We start from the raw sequence: 25,978 nt of genomic DNA, 5'->3' as shown, positions 1-25,978 counted from the left end.
CTGGCCAACAGATGGGGTGGGGTGGGACAGGGTAGGGTGAGGTGTCTTCTTTCCCTCAGACTCTACCTCACTGTTGAGATGATCATGTCAAATATAATTACAGAATGTAACATGAAAACAAACCCAGCCCTCGATAGGAACTCAGTATGGCAGAGAGAGGCGAGGCTGCTACCACCAGGCCTGCTGTTTGTAAAAGAGACCCTCCTTTTACCTGAAGACAAAAAGAATAAGCCTCGGAGAGTAGCACAGGGCACACGGAAACAGGAGTTCCTTGAAGTGGAAATAAGAGGCAGCCGGTGGTACAGCTCAGATGGTAAAGGGCTTCCCTAGCATGTGTGAGACCCTGAGTATATCCTTGACACTGAACAAAACCAGGCCCCAGGATCCCAGTACTAGGGAGGTGGAGGCAGGAAGTTCAGGAGTTCAAAACCATCCTTGGCTACACACTATTTTTTGAAGTCAGCCTGGGGTAAAAAGAAAATGAAATACAAAACCGAGAAGGAATGAGTCCTAGAATTTTAGGTAGGAAAGACCTCTTTTTGGTTTTCCTAAGTGATAGGTGCTGCTTCAGCCCTGGGCTGGGCTGACCTCTCTTTGGCAAGGACCCCACTGTGGTACCTCCCTCTACCCATCTGGCCCTTCCACACGGGCCAGCTCAGCACTCACACAGTCTATGTTCTCTGTCATGTTCAGGATGATGTAGCTCTTCCCAGCCAGGTTGCTCCAATCCTTGCAGATCACCTGTGGGGACGCAGGGGGAGAATCAGAGCACATGGACCTTAGGAGAGACCCCTGGAGAGCTAAAGAAAGTGAGAACCTGAGGTCTGGGGAGCTGAGGGCAACCACATCCTCCTGAGCTGCTGTGTCGGGGTCCCCACCCTGTGTGCTTAAATCTAAACAGTGTTACAAAAGAAAAGAGAGGCTTGGCTCATCCAGAGGCTTTGCCTTGGCCCTGTGCACCCCTTCCCTTCTGCCTGCAGCCTGTGTGTGTGGACAATGACTTGGGCACATGGGTGTTGACAGCTGATGTGGGAAAACTGTGGTTAGCCACCATCACACCACGCTGCTGCTGATACCCTGAGGACCCAGGGGTTCATACACCGAGGGCAGTTTGCACCTCTGACTTACCTGAGTAGAGTCCCACGGTGTTAGTGAGTGAGCTTCAGCTGCCTGACCTTCCAGGGGTTGCTCACTGAGACCTTCTTGTCCCCAGGTAGCAGAGGAAGGGGTTGACTCTCTGTCTTGGGGTCCAGGTGGAAAAGAGTCTGGGGTTCTGGGGTAAAGGGGACCCTCACTGGGGACCTCAGTCCCACTTGGAGGCACTGTTTGTGGAAGTGAAGAAGACAGCAATGCCCCCTGCTGGCCATCAAATTCAGCTGTTCCCACTGTGGCCTCCTCACCCTGGGGAATCTCAGACTGTACCCCCAGCCCCCCAGTTGGCCATTCAGTGCCCCCAGATTCCTGGCTGTAGTTCTGAACCCCCAGGGCCACTGTACTTGGTGTGACTGAGGGCACTGACAAGGTGGGTTTCACACTGCTCTCTGTCTCCATGCCTGATGTGGCCTGGTCCCCAGGATCCTCCTGCCTGTGTCTGGTAGCCCCAGGACTCTGGCTGCTGGTGCTGCTGGTACTGCTGGTGCTAGGTGAAGGGGCACGGGCCTGTGTGGGGGCTCCTGGGGACCCGCTCACAGGGAGCAGCTCTTCTTCTTCCTCTTCCTCCTCCACTTCTTCCTTCTCCCTCTCCTCTTCTTCCCTTTCCTCCTCTTCTTCTTCTTCCTCCTCTTCCGCTTCTTCTTCCTCCTCCTCCTCTAGAGGCATATGCCAGGGAGGCTCAGCAAGATCCATCTTGGGCAGGATGGAGGGGAGGTTTGGCAGGTCTGAAGCCTGGCCTGGGTCTTCCATGGAAGCCACCTTCTCAGTCAGGTCTGGGAAGACATAGTCTAGGGAGAAATAGAGAGCTAACTGACAGGTTTTGTCAGCTATGGGTGGGGTGGCCCTTACTGAGCGGCCTTTATGAAAAAGAGTAGAGTCCCATGGGATGGAAGAAGGATGCCAGATGGTTGGCAGTGCTGGGGAACGATGGGAAGTAAACCAGGGGGGATAATGAAGCCAGCCCACAAGGACCCAGGGAGCTAGCTGGCCATTCGTATTTGCCCTTATGGTAATAAAAAAATAGAAATTTAGGGGCTGGAGAGGTAGCCTGGTGTTAAGAGCAACTGGTTCTATTATTCCCAGATCACATAGCACAGTGGCTCACAACCAAGTTTCAGAGGCTCTCCACCCTCTTCTGGCCATCAAGGGTACTACATGCACATGGTGCATAGACACGTGCTGGCAAAATGCCCATGCGTATAAATATAAATATAAATAAAATCTCCAAAACAATACTGAAAGAGACAGGTTACAATAAAGTATTAGTTACTTTTCTCATTTTTATGACCAAGAACTTGACCAGAAGAAACTGAAAGATTTGTTTTGACTCACAGTTTAAGGGGATACAGACCACCATGGCAAGGGGGACATGGCAGGGAGGGTCTCCACAGTAACAGAAGCTGGAACCAACAGCGTTGTTTATGCCTTTGTGGATCAGGAAGTAGAGAAGAAGCAAGAAGCTTGCCACTCAACCATAAGGACCTGTGACTAAATTTCTAGCACCCACGTGAAGACAGGTGTGAGGGTAAAGAGACAACTTAAAAATTAAGAGCCCTGGTTGCTCTTCCAGAATAAAGCAGTTCAGTTCCCAACAACCATATCAGATGGCTTACAACTGCCTCCAAGTCGTGTTCCAGAAAACAAAATTCATCGTCCTCTTCTGGTCTCCATGGTACTGCACACACGTGGCACACTTACATATGCAAGTAATGTTTTTAAGGCCAGGTTTGATGATGTACATCAGAATCCCAGGACTGGTCAGGCAAAGACAGGTTGGGTCCTGCTGCTCACTAGCCATCTGACCTAGCCACGCCAGTGATTCAGAGACCCCTACCTCAACAGATAAAAATCAAATAATGAGCATGGTTCAGAAAGATACCCAATGTCAACATCTGGCTTTCACACACACACACATCTGTATGAACCTACATGTTTACATATAAACGTGTATTCCCTCCCTCCCTCTCCCTTCTCCCTCCCTCCATTTCTCTCAGATGGGGAGAAGGGAAGGAACTCCAGTCTTCACACATGACAAGCAACTGCTGTACCCATGAGCTATGTTCTCAAACCAGGAAGTTGGAACTTTATACCCAACAAAACTGTCATTCAACTACAGTTGCAAAATTAAGATATTTTATAGATACAAGGACCTAAAAGTTTTACTATCCATGAATTCTTGGTTATTTTAAGGTATCTTTTAGGGAAAAAAATTCAAAGACACTAGAAATCAAGAAACACAAGAAGAATTTCATGACAATAAACCTCAGAATTGAAGTGGTATCACTATTCTAGACAGCAGTTGGTAAAAATAAAACAGGACTCTAGAGAGATCTGAGAGGCATAATTGCAAAAAAAATGATAATAACCAAACAAAAACAAAACAAAAAAGGCCTCTTTGGAGTAAAAAGTATGACATATAACAGCTCTCTCCTGTGACCCTAGCATGGGCCACATAGTAAGTTCTAGCTAAGGCTGCAGAATGAGATGTCTCAAGAACCAAAACAGCAGCAAAGAAGATGAGATTTCAGACCTGAGCAACCCTAGCAACAGTAGAAACCTTGTGAGCCGTAAGAAGCATCTATAATGCGCTAGCTGTGCTTCCCCTATGTCTGTATTTTGAGGTGTGGCACCTTAGTCCTTTAAGGTCCTCCTTAAAGGTATCATAGCTACCTCTGCACACAAGGGGACAGCGATGACATCCAGGGAACAGGGACCACACATCCATAGAGGAAACCCATGGCACCCCTGAAACCAAGCAGTCTAGTGTTACCTTTGTAGAGCACAAAAGAACCATCAAGACTCACAAGACATCTGGGGAAACCAGCCCTAAGAAACAGCGGTGAGCAAGCCGCTTGCCTTGAGGACAGCACTGAACAAGATGAGAATGTCTTACTGGATTTCCAGAGACCCAAGTGGAAAGTACCCCTCAAAAACACAAACATGAAAGAATAAAACAGTCAGGCATGGCGCAGGCATGGTAGATATGCCTGTAATGCCAGTACTCTGGAACCGGAGGTCGGGGGATCCAGAGCACAAGGCTATCCTCAGCTAGATAGCAAGTTCAAGGCTAGCCTAGGCCTTGAGAATAAACAAATAAATAGCCTTTTTAAAGCAGTAAGCCATGTGTTGTGGCAAATGCCTATTGATGCAGGATTGCAATAAAAAGTAAGTTTGATACAAGCAAGAACGTAAAATTGCTAGATCTATTGAAAACTAAAATGTAATGCACAGACCATAAGTAAAACGGGTTGGGGCGGGACGTAGAATAAGGACATAACAGAGCGCAGGAAGCACAACTTTAGATCTGTGAAGTCACAAGAGCTCACTGGGGTGACCAAACCTGACAGAAAGAGTACAAGTCAGGGAACCCACTGCAGTGGCTCAGGAGCAGAGAGTAGGGGTGGGGAGAGAAGGAAAGAGTCAGGACAGGCCCCTGAGAGGAGACCTGCTGCAGAGTGGGGACAGATGACAGACGTCAGTGCTGTGACCATGGACAGAGCTGCTGAGTTCAGATGAAGGTTCCAAAGAGCCGTCGGTATACTTAACACAACCGGTGGTTGCCAGGAGACCTTGGGCAAGGCAGACCCTGGGTGTGCAACGGGGGAGCCCTCATCATCAGAGTTCCAGCAGCTGTGGAAGTTCCCAAGAGGGCGTGATGACTGAAGTAAGTAACCCCTGAATGGTGCAGGTGGGGCAGCGTAGAGGGGCGAGGCCTGCTGTCTTGAAATCAGAATAGCCGTGACCACCCACAGGAGACAGACCGTCACAACACCCAGCCCATCCACACTTCCTGTGGAGGTATAGGGGCCTTATAAGTCACCTTAGCCTAGTCACCCATGTGCCTGTAAGTTACCCAATTGAATTCAACTGGACCTGAGTGGATGCATTTCCCTGATCTGTCAGCTCACACAAGAACAGGGACACAAATGAACCAAAGATGAGTTTGGGGGCAGACAGTGGCTTTGACTCTGCTATGAGTGCTGAACTGCAGAGGCTGAGGCTGCTCCCTGAGGGCAGAATGTCCCCCACGAGGGATCCTGGGGCGAACATCTTCCTCTATGTGCACTTTGGTGAATGGATGCCCCCAAACAGATGTCGGACTAGAGAATGTACTATGGTTCCTGACCGTAGAATGAAAGAGATGGAATCCGGAGCAGCCTGTGGTAATGGAATAGCCTGTGCTATGTTAAGACAGACAACTGAAACTAAGCCTGGCAACGACTGTCCTGCCTGAGGCAAGAACACAGTGGGAGGATGACACACGGACACTGTCCTCTGCACTAGCCTCAGATTTGCCATGAAGGGGGAGGGGTGAAGTGGCTGCTGTTCTGTATACCTGGGGAGACATAACAAAGAGAGACAGGGACAGACAGACAGACAGAGACAAAGGAGAACCTGTGGACAGAATCAGTGAAGAGGACAGGGAGAAGGGACAGCCCTCAGGTCCAATCCCTAATGCAGAAGAAAGGAAAATCTAAGAGTCAAAGTGCAGACAGGGCCTTGCTAATGGCTGGTACAGGAAGCTATGGAAATCAGGGCGTATCCTGCCTCTGAATTTGGAGCAGATTCTTAGGAAGTTAAAGAGCACCTCACAGACCTGCTTGTGAGGCTTGAAAGGAGGGTACGTTGTGGGAAGGGACATGGGATCAGTCTGAGTGCTGTAGAAACAGACACTGAGTAAGACAACCACCCATCTGATATCCAGATAAGCACTGCGTGACCTGAAGCAAAGCCAGGAAGGCCAGTCGCCGGTAGACGCTTGGTTATCACCGTCTGAGGTCGCTATGGATACTGTACACTGCAAGACAACAGGGAAGCACAGACTTCACTGAGGGAGTAAGTCACTAAGAGGTGTTTCATGGCATTTGAAGGCCAAATGGGACTGCAGTCCCAGGAGAGCTAAGATGCTGATTCAGCAGTGTGCTGGCCGGTCTCCATCAACTTGACACAAATTGAGTCATGTGAGAAGAGAAAACACCAGTTGAAAAATTGCCCCCATCAGACTGTCCTGTGATTATGTCTGTGGGGCATTTCCTTGGTTAATGATTGACGGAGGAAGGCCCTGCCCCACTGTGAGCAGTGCCGCCCGTGGACTGGCGGTCCCTGGTTGTGTAAGAACGCAGGCCGAGTAAGCCAGTAAGCATCTTCATCCATGGCTCCTACCCTAGCTTCCTTCAAAGATGGACTGTGGTATATAAGTATAAGCCAAATAAGTCCTTTCCTCCCCAGGATGCTTTCAGCCATGGTGTTCCTCACTGCAGTGGAGAATAGACCAAGACAAGCCGGGACCCCCACGAATTGGTGCAGGGCTTTACGGAGCCCCACGGTAGGATAAGATCTTTATGAGATAGTAGAGGCTCTGGCATGTCTGAATGATTCAGACTGGCATGAAAACTGGGTTTGTAAAGTGCTAAAGCTATCAAGAGAGGGTGGCCACGGAACAGTGTAAAGGAATCCAGGAAAAGAAGGGGAGATATGGTAGAGATGCTTGCCTAGGCGCACACGGCTCTCTGTTCATCACTAGCACTGCAAAGAACTAGCCAAATTAAAAAGCCTAAGGAATTGTGAATGACAGCCAGAAGAAGAGCTGTAGACACAGCATGTGTCACCTCTAAGACCTGTGAACTGCAGCTGCCCCAGGCCAGCTAGGACTACAGTCCCTGCTGCAGCCTCTCTGGCCGAAGCCAAATTCCAAAAACTGTTTGAGGTTTTAAGATTCATCAGAGTACCCATGGCACCCAGCATACCCATGGCATGCAGCCACAGCTGACTAATAGGACTGCTCAAGGGACAAGGACATCCACAGAGTAAGGGATGCTAAGAGAAGTGAATGATCTCTCAGATTTGATCAGCACCAACAAAATCAAGTCAAGTCACAAGACAAGGCAGGCCCAGAACGATCAGATACCCCTCTGAGCAGTCCCGAATGGTACAGTGGCTCCCTGACTTTCTTCTGGAACTGTTGGGGAAAGATGCTGTAAAGTTACAGCTCCACCTTGTGGCTTTAGTTTGAATCTAACTCTTCACTGGGTCTTGGACAACTTCATCTCTAAATCCCACAACCTGGGAACTTGCTTCTCAGATGGGGAGCCCAGAAGTGAGAGAAAGCACTGCCTCCAAGTGTGATGCTTGTGTTACTGTGGAGGCCTGGGTTCTGTGTAATTAAAGTCACTTCACAGCCCTTCTGCTCAACAGCCAGACTCAGCTTAGGATCCACATGGAAAGGGGAGTGGCCAGCTGTTATTTTCCTGTCCACTGCAGCCCTATCTCTGACCACAGCCACAGTGTAAAGCTAGGCTGAGTTACAGGAGGGACTGCCTCGGATGTACAGGCAGGAGTCATAATTCTGGGAGTACTCACCTCAGGAAATGGCCTAGGGTCTAGGTATCTCATACCATCCCCCTCCATGGTGGGATTTTGTTATGACATAAACTAAGAGACGAGAGGGAGCCTGGGGTAGTTAATCTTAGATGCCATCCTGATTTGAAATAATCATAGAAATAAATTTCTGGGCATGTCTGGGGGTTGGGGCGGGTTTCTAGATTAGATTATACAAGGTGGGAAGACCCATCCTAAATTTGGTCCAACTATCCCAGGGGTTCTGGAGTCCTGGACTAAATAAACAGGAAAGAGTGGGCTAGCTGAAGCATCTCTCCCTCCCTCCCTCTCCCTCCACCTCCCCTCCCTCCCTCTTTCTCCTGGCTGTCAATGTGACCAACTGCCTCATGCTCTCCCCACCATGATGGACTGTACCCTCAAAGTGTGGGGCATAGTAAACCCTCCCTCCCTTAAGTTCCTGTTGTCATGTTGTCAGGCATGTTGTTGTGGCAACTGGAGAAGGTGTGACTGTCTTGCTTTTGACTTCTCAGCAATCTCCTGGGGTCACACTGCACACCGCTTGTACACCTCATGAAAGAGAACAGTGACAGCTATGTCAACCACTAGGATGAGGTCCCTGCCACCTGGGCCTCTAACACTGGGCTGCTGGAAGCCCCACCCTCTGTCAGGTAATGACTGCAATTAATTACCTTCTGGAACTTTCCTGGCCTCCTTTGAAAAAGCCTCTCTCCTGCTGTCTCTCTCTTCCTATCTTTTTTATCCCAACTCTTTATTTAGAGAGTGTCACCTGCTAAGCAAGTGGGGGAAGGGAATTCACATATTCTCTGAGCGTTTCCAATTTTACCATATCTACCCCGGGGACACACAACAGGGCTTCCTCTCATCCTTGGCCTTCCCTGTTGATACTCCTGTCCTTGAAACCCTGTGGGGCTTTGTTTTGTTTGGTCCGTCTGTGTTTATTTGTTTTTGAGACTGGATTTTTCTGTGTAGTTCTGACTCAGAGATTCACCTGCCTCTGCCCTTAGTGCTGGGATTAAAGGTGTGTGCCTCCACCACCTGGCTCCAATACAGTTTAAAAGAGCAGACACCAGTGCCTGCTGAGGAAATCCTGGCCTTCGTGTGTAATGCACGAGCTGGGAGCTCCCTGGAGCAAAGAGCAGACTCCACATGGCAGCTCCTGGGAGATCCTGTGGGCTCACAGCCAGCCAGCACATGCTCTGTGAACCCTGCTCCCCTCAAATGGCTTTAGTGTCTGGTTTCTGCAAGTTCCATTTCAGGCAGGCGTAATTAAAGAAGTCTAGTAAGAATGATTCCATCTAGGGAAGGGTAGCTGATTTGAGATTTAGCTTTGCCATTTATTCTCTGGGTAATTTAGTGCCACTTTTAAATCTCTGACCCAGTTTCCTAAGCTTTAAAACAGTGCTAGTGGCCGCTCTGATTCTGCGATGCATGAGACACTGAGTGAGAAAGCCTTATGGAGCTACTCAAGGCTTTGCTGTTCCTTGTCCCTCCACTACCCCTCTTTCTGTGAGTGTGATTCCCCTTTGGGAATATGCCTCCCTTTTCGTGGAGTTAAGGGATCCCCATGTACTGGCTTTAGGGGTAGCTTACCCCAGCCCTTGCCAATCAGAGAATTCTGGCTTTGCCATAGAGCAGGCAAGGAGTTCAGGACCCAATCTGAACCAATCTGACCCTTTCCTGATCCTGGGATACAGAGTTCACTCTGGATGGGGATCACTAAGGAAAGCGACAATGACTTTTCTGGGCAGTCTACCTGGATTGGAGCCAGCAGAACAAACTGGAACAGGATAGCCCAGAAAGCCCAAGACAGGCACTTTGATTCTCCTGGTGGAGCTGCATGCCTGTTCCTTGTTCCACAGGACCTCCATAGTTCCTTCTCCACACAAGCCTATGAGTCTGTGCGCATGGGGATTCTAGGACCTGCTGGTGTCCAGGGGTCATCCACACCCTCTCTGGTGGGATTCTGATTCATTTCTTCCCCAGGACCTTAGTGCCTAATGCAGATCCTGTCTTATAAAAAGGAAAATGGGTAGAGGGTCACAGGGGCATCTTGGGGTGTGTCATGATCTGAATATCACCTCTGAAACTCACTTTGAAATTGTGGTCCAGAAGCCATCTGTGCGTGTTGCACACCTGTAACATAGCACTTAGGAGGCTCAGGTTTGTGAGTTCTGGAGTGTGCGCTACATGGGGGGAGGGAAAAAGTTTAATTGTGGTTATGATAGTACCAAGATAGGCCTTTAATAAATGAGTAGGGCTGGAGCTCCACCTTCTGGATGCCTCGATGTCATGATCAAAGGGTAAATGTCACAGAACAGCTCAGACATACTCCCCTCCAGTCTGGTCCTGTGGCAGGACCATGAGACCCAAATGTCTCCCAGATGTGGCCTTTCTACTGTGGAGGTCTGGCTTCCAGAACCTTCCAATCCTACAACCGAAAGCAGCTATAACTGGATAAAAACAGCAGCTATTGTTTATCTCCAGCCATTGGGAATGAGTTGATCCTGCTTTAACTCCACCTCAAGCTTGCAGAGGGCATGGACACGTCAGATCTGGAGAGCATCTCTGTGACAACTCCGCTCCTCAGACAAGGGGTGCAGGACTCTGATTCGCCCAGTTCGGGAGCAGAAGCCAGCAATGGTGGTGAGTGACACAGTACCCTTTGGGTCTTCTGAATATCTGCCTGCCTACCCACTGCCAACATGGACCTTAAGTCTCTTCCCTCTTCATCCCTCTTACTGTCGAGCCCTGCAGGCACTGCAAGGATACTGTGTAGAGGCTGCTAATGGCGCGCAGAGACACAGCTTCCAGCAGGTGGGCTGGGAAGTGGGTACCTCCACCCACCACTGGCTTAGAAAATGAGATGACATGGAACACCAGCCCTGTGTCATTTGCCAGGCTACACACACCACAGAGAGGGCACCATAGCCATCAGCATCTGCTCAGGGACAGAGTGACTGTCCCCTACTGAGCTGGGTAATGAAGGATGGTCACCTAGCAACCAGGCGGCTAGGATGAAAAAGAGCTCTTGTGGCCAATGGGATGGGAAGAATCAGAAGTAGAGGCTGAAGGAGCAGGCTTGAGCCAATGCAGTTAGAATAGGATTCTAGGGCCAGTGCTAGAGTCACAGATGAGCCCCTGAGTAGCTCATCCATTCAGCTCTGCCAGGCAGAAGAGCAACCAGTTTCTGGTGGGCTAGAAATAATATAAGCTACGTTCTATATAACCGAGGTCCACCCAGGAATGTTTGCCCAGAAAGATGGGGTCATGTGGTATAAAAATGGCAAGACACAAAGGGGGAGGGAAGGCCACCAGCAAGTATATAAGTAAGAGGCCAACATGGAGGTTGCCTGCTGTGTCTTCCCTTCCTTCCTTCAGATGACAGTGTTAGTATCAGTCACTTGGTGAGACAAAGATGAGAAGACAGTAAACCAAGTGAGCCACACTGAGAGCTAGAAATCATGGCACGGCATGAAACCAGCAGATGATGGTGAGGCCTAGAGAAGCCTAGGGAGGAGATACAACCCTTCCCTGGACTAAGACTCTGCTGTGACCCCAGGAATCAGTCCCAGGCACCTCTGCTGCTCTCCTACCCACTGCCTGCCTGCCTTTCCACAGTGGGAAGATCCAGAGAGAAAGAGGCACGGAGCATCAGACTGCCCCTTTAGGAATGAGGGCTGAGTTGTTAGAATGATGCATCCCCTACAGGGAAGAGGAGCTGAGGCCCCCTAGTGGTTTAGATGGAAATATCCCCATAAACTCCTGTTTGAACACTTAGTCCCCAGATGATGGCACCATTTTGGGAGGTTATAAAACCTTTAGGAGGTGGAGCCTGGCTGGAAAAAGAGGGTGGTTAGGAGCAGGCTTAGACACTTCCTTTCTGATCTCTAGTTCCTGTTCCTCCAAGATGTGAGCAGGTGAAGGCGTGTCAGACATGGAGCTGCCCACAATCACATCTTCCCCACAGTGGTGGGCTATATCCCCTTTAACTCCGAGCCTAAACAGACCCTTCCTCCTTTAAGCTACTTCTTGTCTAGTGTTTGGTCACAATAACAAGAAAAGTCACTAATATGGGTTTCTACATCCTACCAACATTACAATAACTAAATATAAAAGTTTAAAGCATAGGAGAATAGCAGGATAGAGGAGCAGATATCTCAAAGAGGAAAAACTTTTCTAAACAAAAAAGCAACAAAAACATTTAAAACCATTTTCAAGGGGCTAGAACAGTAGCTGCTCTTTCAGAGTGTTCAGGATAGATTCCCAGAATTCACACGGACAGACCACTGCCTCCTGTAACTCCAATTCCAAGGGATACGATGTCCTCTTCTGGATGCCCTGAGCACTGCACACACATATTACACTTAAACCATCAGGCACACACACAGCGTGTAAATAAACAAAAGCTTTAAAACTTAAAAAAAAAAAGCAATTGACAAACTGTAAAAATGTTTCTGTTTGAAGGTGACAGACATACTTTCTTTCTTCTATATACAAATTGTACAATGGCAGAAAGAAATGAAGGCTTCAGTAGGAAAAGAATGTGGCAGTGGTAACAGTGGCAACCATCTGCAGAGCACTTCCCACTGCCAAATGTTGTGATGCATGCTGGGAACACAGCCCTCCCTGCAGGTGAGGACCCCCATGTCCTAGAGTAGACTTGGCCTCGCACAGTTCACTGATGTCAGGTTACTATTAGTGGGCAGGGTTGGAACTGTGGAACCTGCCTTCACTACCTCATGCTTCAAGTCCAAAATGAAAACTACGTCTTACTTATTTTCACTTTATGTGCATTAATGTTTGCCTACATACAGGTATATGCATCACTTTCATGCCTGTTGGATCCTCTGGAATTGGGAATTATAGATGACTGGTTGTGAGCCAGTGTACTGGCTGGTTTTGTGTCAACTTGGCACAGCCGGAGTTATCACAGAGAAAGGAGCCTCCATTGAGAAAATGCCCCTATGACATTATCAAGCTGTAAGGCATTTTCTCAGCTGGTGATTAAGGGAAGAGGGCCCAGACCATTGTGGGTGGTGCCATCCCTGGGCTGGTAGACCTGGATTTTATAAGAAAGCAGGCTGAGCAAGCCAGGGGAAGCAAGCCAGTAAGTAATATCCCTCCATGGTCTCTGCATCAGCTCCTGCTTCCTCACCTGCTTGAATTCAGTCCTGACTTCCTTTGGTGATGAACAGCGATATGGAAGTGTAAGCTGAGTAAACCCTTTCCTCCCCAACTTGCTTCTTGGTCATGATGTTTTGTGCAGGAATAGAAACCCTGACTAAAACAGCCACCATATGAGTGCTGGGAACCAAACCTGGGTCCTCTTGAAGAGCAGCCAGTGCTCTAAACTACCGAGTTATTTATCCAGTCCTGAAAACTATAGTTGATATTTCTATAAGTAAAATAAATATATTGTAATATATTGTATAGAATATGTTATATAATTTATGTTCAGAATACATACATGTACATACATATTTAATTATATATAATGAATATATACTCCATTTATATTACATTTACAAGGCTATTGCCAAAGACCATTATAATTTTCCCTATTAAACTGAGCAAAATCCTCCCTTTGAGGGGTTCTAGGGATGGAAGCCAGGCCCTTGTGCATGATCAGGGGAGCAACTCTACCTTTATGTCTCATCTCCAGTCCCTGGCTCTCTAGAGACTCGGTCTCACTACCAAGTCTAAGTTGGCATCCACCACACCAGCTGCCTGCATGCAAGGACTGCTTGGGCTATTACACCTAGTTAATGGATCTCAGGGGTGGGAAACACCTCAGGCCCTAGAACTCAGTACCTCTGAGGGTCACATTAGAGATGCTTCCAGAGGCCTTGTAAAGGCCCATACACTTCATGGCAGAGCTGTTCTGCTTGCCTTCCAACTGTCTAAAGCTTTGCTCTACCACTGCCCCAGGCTGACTTGGTCAGTCACAGCCCTGGGCTCCCATGGCCTTGTCTCCGACAGACTCCTTGGTGAGAGGAAGAACAAGACATTGAGGCACCTGCAGATGGGATCCTGGATGTGGAGTGGGAAGGAGATGGTCACCTTCCAATCCTTTGTACCCAAGGATGGTGACATGCATCTGTAGCCTGCCCTGGATTTCTAAGGATCCTCCCACATCCTGCCAGACTTTTGCAAACCCATTGCTTTAACACTTTGGGCTATTTGGGTTCCCTGTCTTTTGTTCCTGGGTGAGATGCTGACCAAGACATTGCTTGACCTAGTGATTTCATTCTAGCCATTATACCAGGAGACCACAGAACCAGGAGAGTGCAAAAAAGTATGAGAACATTTGATGCTGCAACCAAACCTGTGAACCACCACAGGGGAGGAGCTCAGGTCCCCTGACAGCCATGTGAGATAGTTTAACCATGTGAAAGTTAGTGGTGGGGGCTGGAGAGATGGCTCAGAAGTCATGAGCACTGGCTGCTCTTCCACTGGACCTGGTTTAATTGCAAGGACCTAGACAGTGCCTTGTAACTGTTACCCAGACTCAGGGGACTTATCCCTCTCTTGGTCTCCTTGAGTAGCAGGTACCCACATGGTATAAAGGAGAAATACATGCTAGCACCCATACACATGAAGCAAAAAGAAAGGAAACTTGTAGAAATAATTAATAATGTAGAAATACATTTAAGAAATATGTAGACTGAAAACACAATGGTCCTGGGGCTGGAAAGATGGCTCAGTGGTTAAGAGCACTGACTGTCCTCCCAGAGGTCCTGAGTTCAAATCCCAGAAACCACACGGTGGCTCACAACCATCTGTAATGAGATCTGGTGCCCTCTTTGGGTGTGTCTGAAGATGTACTCATATACATAAAATAAATAAAGGTAAATAATACATATGCATAAAATAAATAATATATAAATAATATATGTATACATATAATAAAATAAATAAATAATTTAAAAAAGAAAATAGAATGTTCCTTATGGTTCTAGTTTTTTTCAGTTTTCTGTTGTTGAATTGTGGGTGGCTTTATTTCCTTTGAATTAACTTTTGGTTTTTGTTTTGCTTTGTGTTTTAGTTTTCCACAGTGCTTATCTCCTTCTTTGGAGACAGAGTCTCACTCACAGGCTCACCCAGAACTCACAGAGATCTGCATCTGCCTCCTGACTGATATGATTAAAGTAAGATATGGCTATCACACTGCACTAATATTTTTGTAAAATTATTAGATTCATAAATTTTATGTTAATGTGCATGGGAGTTCTCCCTGTATGTATGTCTGTCTGTACCCCAAGTGTGTGCCTGGTGCCCTGAAAGTATAGAGACATTCAGAAGAGGGAGTTAGATCCCTGGATTCTGAAATTACAGACAGCTGTGAGCCACCATATAGATCCTGGGAGTTAAACCCAGGACCTCTGGAAGAGCAGACAGTGCTCCTAACAATTCTTGTTTAAATCATAAAGCATAAATCTACTGAGTATGTCATAGTTTTGGAAGAAGATCTGTGGCTGAATTTTGATACCACAGTTCTCTTTTTGTAGTCTTTAAAAAGAGAACCCCACAAGCCCAGCATGTCACTGCAGAGGCCAGGGCTGGAAGAATTGCAAATTTGCTCTGTACACTGGCTACCAGCCCCAGCTACATGTGTGGGTGCCTGGGTCTCAGAACAATAGTCACTACTAAGGAGAAACTTAGTCTCAGAGATGTGACCATGACAGATGTAAAGCAGCCTGGAGATACCAGAGAGAAAAGAAGGGGCTGAAGTAGAAACTGCCTCACGGCCCTGCTGTTATGGATACTCCTAGTATCCTGTGTGGAGATAAATGAGAACAACTACCTGCAGTGGGACCCAGGTCCAGGCTGGAGCCGTTTAGTTCTTCCTCTTCCCAGAAGTACTGTGGTGGCTGCAAGAGCCGGGATTCCTCGCTGTCCTCACTGGGGAAGCCTGAACCTGGGGCTAGGCCGGCACCTAGACCCATGGCCTCACTGGGCTCCTCTGAGTCCAGGGGCTCAAAGTCAGTGGGCAACAACAGATCCAGTAGGGATGTGGAGGTGAGGCCCTCGGGGCCAGGCTCATCCATGCCCACTGCACAGGCACCCAGGGAAGCTCCTGCAAACACAAAGCCAGACATTAGGAAGGGTAGTAAGAACAAGGACTGGTTAGACAAACCACAAACATGGGCACTTCTCAGCACTCCGGCTTCAAGAAGAGCTGAGAAGTACTTTGTAGTGTGTTCAGTCTCCCCTGTGACCAGCAGGACCAGCAGGGAGTGAGAACTTGGTGACCCAGTTCCCCTCATCCTCAGGATGCTCAGAAAACTTCTCTGTCCCAGTCTGGTAGCAGTGCCAGGCACTGCAGGTATGAATGTGAGCCAAGGACCTTGCTCTGCATATGATAATGTTCTCTAAGTTTGCATCTCAGTCTGAAACTCTTCCAGCCTGCATTAGATGCGATTTGCATCCAGGCAGGTCTCCTGGGTGCAGTTTAATCACCCACGCAAGGTTGCAGGGCAAACTCACTAGTGCTGGTAATTCAGTACACTTATTTAGAATCTTAGACCCTCCCGATTTATCAAGACAAAACAATGACCAGATGACGATTAAAAGGAATAATCTTCTCTGTCTCTCCATCTGACACTGAGAGCAACTGAACTATACTATTGGCCAGTTTCACAGCTAGATTGGCAACATATTATTGAACTCTTTGAGAAGTTGCTCCAGGTTCCTGGGTCCCACCTCCTCACCTAGAAGGCCAGGAGGCTGGTAGAAATGCCCTCTGAGTCTGTCCTAAGACTAAACACAGCACTGGTGTGGGGAGGGCGGGTCCAAGCCCCCACCCATGTCCCTGCACTGGACGTGGACTGTGACCTGCTGTGATTATAATGAAGGGAAAATTTCAGTGATGTTTATAATAAAAACAAGACCTCATATTTTCAGGGCCATGTGCAAAGTGTCTTACAAACAGTATCTGAATTTTAATTGCCTCAACCCCCTGATGAGGAAGACAGGGCTTGGCCGCCGATGGAAAGGAAAGGACCACAGAACTCCAGCAGAAACTGGGGAAATGTCAGGTACATTGTGCACACATCAGTCAGCCCAGGACCAGGAATAGCACAGTGACCAACAGGAAGGCATCTGGGTGGGGTAAACGGACCTTAAGAGGGCCAGAAGGGAAGGCAGGAAGGGTACCAAAAAAAAAAAGGAAGAAAAAAAAAAAAAAAAAAAACCAAGTTTATATTTGTCTTCCCTCCCTAAGCTGAGCTGTTCCAAGCTCATTCCTCACATACAACCTTAATGCCTTCATGTCTAAAGCATGGACAGTCACTCCAAGCCCCCAGTCCCCAATCGAGGAACTTGTTCCAAGTAGGTAGAGCTGTTTATCCACAGTGAGTCCCCAGGTACTGTGCTGCTGTACAGAGGCCAGGAGGTCCTCCATCTACAGAGCTCTAAGGGGGCTGTATCTCCTGCAAGAAGAGGCTAATGTGAGTGTCAGGGCTCATCCAGGTTCAGTGTGGCCCCTTAGCCAATTCAGGCTGACTATGGAGGCAAATGCAGACCCGCAGGATGAGAGCAGCAGGCTAGACCCTTCTACTCTGTGGCTCAGAGACCTCGCTCTGAGCTGTGGGAGGCCAAGTTAAACCTGGTGGGGGGAGTTCTGCTGGAAGGTAGGATGCAGAGACACTGCCACGCTCTACCTGGTTGTTTCCTGTGGCCGGGGGAGTTTCTGCCTCAGAAGCTGGGAACCATATTGTCCAGAGCATCTCTAAGCTATCCCAGATCCCAGGTCCAAAGTCAAAGGCTCTGCTGCCACAAAGCTAAAGCTGTCTTCACCGTGCTACTGTGTCCACATTACCAACTTATGTGGGAAGGACACTACACAATCCCGCTCCAAGATATCTAGAGACCAGAAGGAAACACATGGCTATCTTTTGGAGGTCCACACCCTCTAACGTTCCCTTTGGTTTCCAGAGGAGGATACCAATGAATCCTTCCTCTCCAATGCTTATCCCATCATAGGGAGAGTCTACAATACTCGTGTTGTTTTTCTAATCCTAATCTTATGGGCTAGAGCAATATCCATCCCATAATAGGTGGATAGCAGTGAGTCAGGATGCTGGGTCTAACGTAGAAACCATCCAGGTGCAAGGTTCTTCTCTAAGTCTCTGGGAAGAGTATCTTCCAGGAGGACACACCTTTAAAACTCAAATTTGTATTTCTTCCCTTGAGGCTAAATCCCACTCCTCAGACCTGAGCCACTGTACCATCTTCATGACAGGCCTCAAGCATTATTCTCTTAGGACTTCTGGTCAATCTGCCCAGGTTAGCCTGATCTACAATGAGAACCTATATAGAAAGCAACCAGGTTAGCAGTATTCCAGCTGAAACTGGATGTGACAAAACCAGCCAGGAGAAGCAGACATGAAACTTGAAACAGTCTGGCCAAGATGAGAACCGCCAGCAGATCCGCAGCCACATTGTCAGCCCCAGTTGTGAGTTGTGATCTAATTTAACACAATTTGTTCAAAACCAGTACTGTTTACCCCGGAGCCAGCATGGACTTGCAGGGTTGGGGTGTGGGGGAGTTAAACAGAGAGGTAAGCTATAGATAAGCCTTGAACCCAGTTATTCTGTGAGGAGCCTCAAGAATCCACATTTGTAGAAAGTTCCCAGGTTGATGTTTCTAGTTTGCTAATCACATCAAGAATTTCTGGGAGTTGGGGCTAGAGAGATGGCTCTGTGGTTAAGGATCCTGACTGCTCTTTCCAAGAACATGGGTTCAATTCCCAGTGCTCACATGGTGGTTCACAGTCATCTATAACTCCAGTTCCAGAAGATCTGATGTCCTCTTCTGACCTGTGCCTGCACTAGGTACACATGTGGAAGCTGATATACAGATATATGTGTAGGCAAAACACCCATACACATGAAAAAAATAATAAAAATAATTTCCAGAGTTTTAAAAATATTGTTTTAAAATTTACACTTATTCTCTCTTGTGTGTGTATGCTTGTGTGTTTGTGTACACATGAGCGCACACGTGTGCAGGTGTGCATGTGCACGAATGTCAAAAGACAACTTTTGGGAAACAGCTCTTTCCTGCTGTGTGAGCTGGAGAGACTAATTTCAGGTCATCAGGCTTAGTGACAAACACCCTTCCCTACTGAGCTATCCTGCCATGCCAAGAAGTTCTGTTTTAAGTCACTAAGTTTGGGGATGATTTGTTACACAGACTCAAATTTGACACAGCCTGTATGTAGACTGAGAAAGATTATAAATGGAGTTCTTTCATATCAGAGTAGGATTACACTCATCCATGGACACAATTTATAAATGTTGGCTTTGCACCAGGAATTATACTGAATCAGGTAGAAACAAATAAAGATACAGTCCCTGATCTTCATGAAGTTCAAGGAGAAGAGAGATCACCATAGCAGAGTGTGACATGCTATGTATGTATATATGTATGTGTGTGCATGTATCTCTGTGTGTGTATGTATGTATGTGTGTACATATGTGTGTGAATGTGTGTATATATGCATGCATGTATGTATGTATGTAAGAGGCCTAAAAGCACACCACAGGATGACAGCTCCCTAAGGGAGCACACACAGTGTGTCTTGGACATCAACAAAGCCGTCAAGGTCATGTTACTACTTACAGCTCAAAAGGCTTGTTTCGGTAGGAAGGGATCAGGTCTATTCAAAGACCAACATCTTGAGAAGATGGGGGGGTGGGTATTCTCCAAGCTCCACATTCCCAACATGCTGGCCCATGAATATCTTCTAACAAACTCTCTCCAGAGACAGTCCCTCGGGGATGTTTCGGGTATTTCAGGATTCCCCACAGCTGCTCCCTGTGTGCATCTCTCCTCTACATTACCCTTTGGAACAGAGCGCCACCAGGACCTAAGTGAACATATGACTCACCCAGTGTGCCCGGCTCTGCATGGATGAGTAACGCTGTTGGTCCACAGACCACACTTGGAATAGCAAAACTAAGAGTAGCTTTCCGACAGCCAAATCTGTACCTACCATCCCATCGCAAAGATGACCTAGCCTATTTTTTAAAGTGGTAGAAGCACTCTCCATCAATGGACAAAGCCCAGTACCCCTCCCACACTCTCCACAGTCCCAATCATTCCCCAAATGCTCTATACTTTAAACTGAATTTCTAGAAATTTCCAGGACATTGCAATCTCCTTTGCTTTCTTCATGCATGCTATGCCTTCTGCATGAGCATCCACTGATCCTCATCTCCCCCCTACCTAATCCTCAAAGATCTATTTATTTTTATTTTTCCTGAATGTGTGCCTGCATGTACCACCTGCAATGTAGTGTCCATGGAACCCGGCTGAGGGCACTGGATCCCCTGGAACTAGAATTATGAACCTCAGTGTGGGTGCTAAGAACTGAGTGCAGGTCCTCTGCAAGAGCAGCAAGTGTTCCCAACTGCCGAGCCATCTCTCCAGCCCCTCCTCACCTGCCTAATTATTATTCCTGTCTCAGGATACAGTTCTCTGTCTCTATTACTGTTTCTGTCTGTCTCTCTCTCTCTCTGTCTCTCTCTCTCATGTGTCTGTTGTATGCATGCAAACACTGTGTATATGCGTGAGCATGTTTGCGTGTGTGTTCTTGTATGCATGTGAGTATGTGAGTATATACACATACAGTGGCCAGAGAATGCCAGATGGCTTTTCCTATCACCCTCTGCTCAATCTCTTGCTCCAGGATCTCTCACTGAACTAGAAGCTTTGCTGGATGGCCGGAAAACTCCAAGATCTACCAGTCTCTGCCTCCCAACGCAGTTACAGGCATGTACAGCCATGCCCAGCCTTTATGGATGCTAGGACTCGAACTCAGGTCTTCCAGCTTGCAGAGAAGTCATTCTTATCCACTGAGACAACTTCCCAGTACCAAATACTTTCTGAGCAGCCTTTCCTAGTCACTAGCCTGGGCGGGGTGCCCTTCTTTGTTATTACAGACTTGGCCCTACAGTATGCTCACCCAATATAAGAGACAAACATACAACCTCCCTCAGAGGAGCACATAGTGTGTCCCTTGATACTACAGTGCCTAGTTCCTGATATGCAAATGGACCGAACAAATCCTTGAGTGAATAAATAATAATTGGGTCAGACCCTCTTGTTTTACAGATGAAATCACTGAGGACTCGTGGGACTAAGTTAATAGAAAGAGCTGTAATTAGCTGCTTCTCCCCACAGGAAGGTCTTGCAGATGTTCTGTGAAAGAGGTTGGGGAAGTAATTATTTGCTGAGCTGGGCTGCATAAAACAATATTCAGGACAGTATAACTACCCCCACAGGATGTACATACCAAGGAGGGAAGCCGGCACTGAGGACCTGAGGGCAACCCTTTCCGTGGACATGATGCCCGGGGTTCCAAGCTGACTCCAGGTGGCGGGCTCTGCCTCCCTTTGAAGTGCCTCCAGAACGCTATCCACCATGACTCTCTACTCACAGGTCCACAGGGGCCCTGTTTAGAAACACTTCTATAAACTGCCCTTATTTATTTAACACTTATTTTCTAATTTAAAAAAAAAAAGTGAAAGAGATTCATGGAATCCTGCCAACCTAATGCCAATGAAAAACCAAGATTCCCACATGAGGAATGTGCCATCGTAGTGCAGGTAAAATTCATACAAGAATCATTCAGTTGCTACTGAGCTTTTGGTCTGAGCCAAGTGGCACACCAGGTCCTCCCCGGTGACACAAAGATGGACTTTGGAAAGTCTCTGCCTGCAGGGAAATTAGCAGTTGGGGGGGGGGCGGAGATGGAATCTAAATTGTATACACGATACCAGCTGCTTCAGCAGCCCTTGTTTGCAGAAGCGGCCTCCCCAGGGCTGGGGAGCAGGGATGGCAAGGAGCCAAATGAGAGAAACCAATCTGTAAAAACTCATTCATGCATCCCAGGATGAAGAAAACGTCAGGTGATGAGGGATGTGTGTGCTAATTAAACCCTGAATACTGTACAGGTTCCCAGTGCGTCTGAGCAGCCGCACTTCCAGGCCAGGAGGAGTAAAGCTTTATCCACACACGGTGCCTCAGCAGGGGTGCTGGAGAAGACAGCTTTAGCCTCCGTAGGAGAGAGTAAAACTGTTCTTCCTCAGGAATGGTGAACTCACACACCACATGGGTCCTGAAGAGATGTGCCCTGCCTGCCTCAGAGTCTCTTGGAACCTAACTTACCTGGGTTTGGTGGTACACACCTTTAATCCCAGCACTTGGGAGGCAGAGTCAGGCAGATCTTTGTGAGTTCAAGGCCACACTGGTCTACATAGTGAGTCCTGGGACAACAAGAGCTACATGATGAGGCCCTATCTTAAAAAAAGACCCATACCAAACCAAATAAAAACCCTAAGTGTGGTAGAGAAGCAGCCACAACCAACTAGACCACTATTCAGCCAACTGTCCCAAGGCTGTACGGTACAGCTACAGGCATGGGGTGGGGGGGGGGGGACAATGTGTCTTGCTCAGTCAGGTCTGTGTGAAGAGCTGGGTTCACCTGAGTCTGAGCCTTGATACTTCCAAGACCCAGGTGGGACCCTCTACTCTCTGACTCCATCTGCACTCTTACAGCTGGCCGTGCCCCGCCCTCCAGCATCTGCTCTCTATCTTCCCTGGTGGTCTAGAGGCATTCTCAAAGACTGAATCTATCTCACTTTAAAAGGGGGAGGGGATTCTGATATTTCCTTTGGTTCTGACTTTTTCCCAACCAATTTTTATTCTCTGGAAGGTACGCTCCTTGCAATGGCTGCTCTGTCTTTATATTGTTTTCAAAGTCTTGGGTAGTGGGTTAATCACTTAGGCAATATAAGGGGGGCTGTTCTTTTTAAATCTGCCCACCACAAGAGGACACCAGAATAGAAGGTGAGTCCTGTCCATTCTGCATACAATTAATTTTTTAATTTAATAATTAGTCTACCTCAGCGGAGTCCTCACCTGACTTAAAAATCCTAGAATTATGTTCCCTGTGTGACTCATTTTTCTTCCTCGAGCTCACTGAATTTTCTGTTACTTCATCACCCCAAAGGGAGGCAGAAAGAAAAAGGCGCACAACATCAAAAAGAAAAAAAAAAAAAAATCAGATCCAAATAAGCCTAGAAAGGGGGACCGAAGAGACAGGCAGACATCTTAGGGGCAAAGAAAGCCAAGGCCCTAGAACCCAGTGTGTCTTCCCGAGTGGGTCTCACTCAGTCCTGGCAGGCTCTTCTGTCTACCACCAGCTGCACCCAGCCGCCCCGTCAGCAGCTTTCAACTCAGATCCCCCTAAGCCCTTAGCAGACACCAGCACGGGAGGTGGCTGGCCAGCACCTGCCACTCTGCCCCCACAGCCCAGAGTGGCAGCCACAACAAGATGCACCACCATCCCACACTGCCCTCCCCCACCCCGACTCCACTGATGTTTGCTGCTGAGAGAGAGTGTGGAATGGAAGCAAACCATTCTTCTTTCTACACAAAGGTGTAAAAAGGAGGCCCGCTGATAGACACACGTGTTCCTGCGCAGTGGTAGTGGTGTACTAATGGAGAGAGTGTGGGGGGGAGAGAGGAGGGAAGGATCGAGCCTGTCATCCCACTGGTCACTAGGATGGGGTCATGAGAGCCAGGCCTCCATCCTGACTTGCACTGCTGGCAGGGATGGTGTGGCTCCCACCTAGAGCAGACCTCCCAGAGACGACTGTATGCAAAGATGTGGGTAGTCTGTGTAGATGTCCCAGCCAACGTCAACAGATGGGCCCAGGGCAGGCACAGCAGTGAGGGGCCAGTTACCTCTCTGACTTTTTGTTTTATCTCTCTATCTATCTATCTATCTATCTATCTATCTATTTATTTATAGACAGGGTCTTGCTCTGCAGCCCAGATTGGCCTTGAACTCTCAATCCTCCTGCCCCTTAGGTTCCCAAGAGCTGGAATTGCAGTTATGTAGAACCCTGATCAGCGCCCCCCACCTTCCCCAGACATTTTCCTGGGGTTCTATCATTGACAGTCTCAAAGGAAGGGCCCACCAACTATCCATATCAAGCAAGGTCTTCACCTAACCTCACATAGACCCCTCCTCGAATCGGCATACATTACACAGGCTGGGTTTTGGTGGGGTAACTACCAGAGCACCAGTGGCCAGTCCCATACCTGTCTCCACTGAAGAAGTCGCGGGGCTGTTCACCAAGTCCTGTAGCCCACCCAGCTGCTTTCCCAAGTCCTGGTCTGACCCACCTTTGCAGTCAGCCTTCCTTCCTCCCCTTCTGTGGTGGTAGCTTGCCTCTGAGCCTGTCAAGCTTTTGTGCCCGCCCCCTACACTCGCACACACCCCTGAATCCCATGTCTTCCCTAAGAAGCTGTCTTTTTCTCCCTCACACACACATTTCTTACCTGCCTCAGGCCCCGACCTGTCATACGCCCACACTAACTAGGTATCCGGAGTGACTGCTGAATGAAAATCACGTACCCGAGTCTCACACACGAGCCCCATATGGTGGCAGTCGCTGTCGCAGACCTACCCCTTTGTCAGCTCCTAATAAAGTTGCCACGCGCAGTCGAGGACACGCGTTCACAACGACACACACACGCCTTCCCAAGCAATCTCCACGCACATGTAAACATCCACCCCGGCCACGCAGCTCTATCTCTCTCTCAGCCCTCAGCATCTCCGGCCCACGCGCTTTGGGGACCCGCAGGACCTTTACGATGCGATTTCTCCAAGGGTGTCACCCGTGCGCTCTCGCCTCCCTGCTGCGCTTCTCTACACCCTGGCGCGCACACACGTACACACCCCTCTGTTCCCTGGCCGCACACTGGTCACCTGTCACCTGGCGAGGGGTGGGGCGCGGACACCTTGGTGCAGCAGCCCCGCCGCCGCCGTCCCCGAGCGCGCGCGTGGCACAGATCATCCAGCGCCAAGGACAGGACGCCTGGGGGGTCCCCGCGCCAGGCCCCGCGCCGCCGCCTCCTCCCCGCGCGCGGCCGATCCCGCGCGCCCCACAGCCTTTGTTCTGCAGCGCTGCCAGCACTGGCCCTGTGGGCGTTGCGCCCTCGCGGCGCGGCCCGGACCCACTCACCGGCGGCCAGCAGCAACAGCAGCGGCGGCGGCAGTCGGGCGGCCCGCAGCGGCCGGGCCATGGTGCAGCGTTGCTGCCCGCAGCCGCAGCGCCGCGGCGCCCGGGCCGGCGTCGGGGGCGCGCAAAGCGAAGGCGGCGGCGCGCGTGCGCCCCGTTGGCCTCTGTACCCGTCACTCACGCGCTCATCCGCCCAATCGATGCTGCGAATGGCTCGTGGGCGGCGCCCTACTGTGGAGTGTGGCTTCGCACCTGCACCTCGGGCCTCGCGCATTTTGCCACCCAGGGGACATCCCTGGGAAGCGGGTCCCGCACCCTTTGTGCAACAGACCGGGCCCCAGTTACAGCGAAGGAGACAGAGGCCAGGATCAGCAGAGACCTGCTGGAGCACGTGGTCTCAGGGGTCCTGAAGGCCAGAGAGAACCAGGCTTTAGTGGACAAGAGCAGAGAGCTGAACTCTGTGCTAAGTGTAGTTTATTTATTTATCTCATTTTATACGTGGGAGTGTTTTGCCTGCATGCATGCATGCACACCACTTGCGTGCTTGATGTCCACAGATGGTTGTGAGTCTCCGTATGGGTGCTGGGAACTGAACTCGAGTCAGTGTATGCTCTTAACCTCCGAGCCACTACAGCCTCCAGTGTAGTTTAGACCCCAACTTCCAGTTGGCGTTCACAGCCTGAGCAGATTTGTCCCTGTCATCAGACATCTTGTGAGACTGCCTTTCTCTCTTGCCTATGCTTCCCCTTGACTTCAACTTCCCTCCTGTGCCATGCAAGATGGTGGCAAATAAGACAGGCATTGCTCTTCCTCAGTCTGAGGAGGGCAGGAACATTCCTCAGCATGTGTACCCAGAGCCACAACTGTAGGAAGGCTGGTTAAGCAGCGGCGGGTGGCAGAAGGGACCTGCAGCCTGAGTCTGGGCAGACAGTTATAGGATGCACAGATGCTGGGTAAGCTGGGTTTGGGCAAAACCATTCTAGATACAAAGAGAAGCTCTGGCAATTCCCAAGACAGAACGATACCTGCTTCTTTAAGGAACAGTGAAAACACTGACTGAAGCATGACTGTCCAGTGCCCATAATTTTGTAGAATTTTTACTTTACATACAATAAAATAGGAAAACATTGTGCTGTAACTCCAGCACCAGGGAATCCGATGCCATCCTCTACTAGACTCAATCAGTCTGTTCTTTTAAAGACTTCAGACTGCTGGACATGCTGTTGGGAGAGACGCTTGTGTTAAGAAAGGAGAAAAGGCGTTGGACTCGTTCCAAAATAATAAGGATCAGGTTTGACACAGGGCAACCCCCTAAAGATCTTGACTACAGACAAGGAGAGGGACACTGGCAAGATCAACAAGATCAGTAATGTATACCCTGGTCCCTGTTCATGGACAGCTCTGGGACTGGTTGAGACTAAAATGT

The 25,978-nt window shown here is 48.8% G+C and overlaps 1 protein-coding gene across 2 annotated transcripts in view; it reads right to left on the bottom strand.

Moving 5' to 3' along the window:
- PODXL2 (podocalyxin like 2) overlaps nucleotides 1-24,645 on the bottom strand; it is a gene marked incomplete at its 3' end in the record, with an annotated part of 28,252 nt that extends 3,607 nt beyond the window's left edge. For both annotated transcript variants that reach the window (XM_080914877.1, XM_080914878.1), the window contains exons 1-4: nucleotides 24,556-24,645; nucleotides 15,317-15,589; nucleotides 1,129-1,940; nucleotides 667-741 (exon numbers count right to left, since the gene is read on the bottom strand). In XM_080914877.1, coding sequence (XP_080771003.1) covers nucleotides 667-741; nucleotides 1,129-1,940; nucleotides 15,317-15,589; nucleotides 24,556-24,616 — 1,221 coding nt within the window. In that variant the 5' untranslated portion in view covers nucleotides 24,617-24,645. The remainder of the gene's footprint in view (nucleotides 1-666; nucleotides 742-1,128; nucleotides 1,941-15,316; nucleotides 15,590-24,555) is intronic.
- Nucleotides 24,646-25,978: the final 1,333 nt, after the last annotated feature.

Source organism: Micromys minutus (assembly GCF_963924665.1).
Source record: "Micromys minutus genome assembly, chromosome: 3".
In the NCBI taxonomy this organism is placed as follows: Eukaryota; Metazoa; Chordata; class Mammalia; order Rodentia; family Muridae; genus Micromys; species Micromys minutus.
Note: the sequence above shows the minus strand (reverse complement) of the source record. Positions and strands in the feature narration are given on the sequence as shown.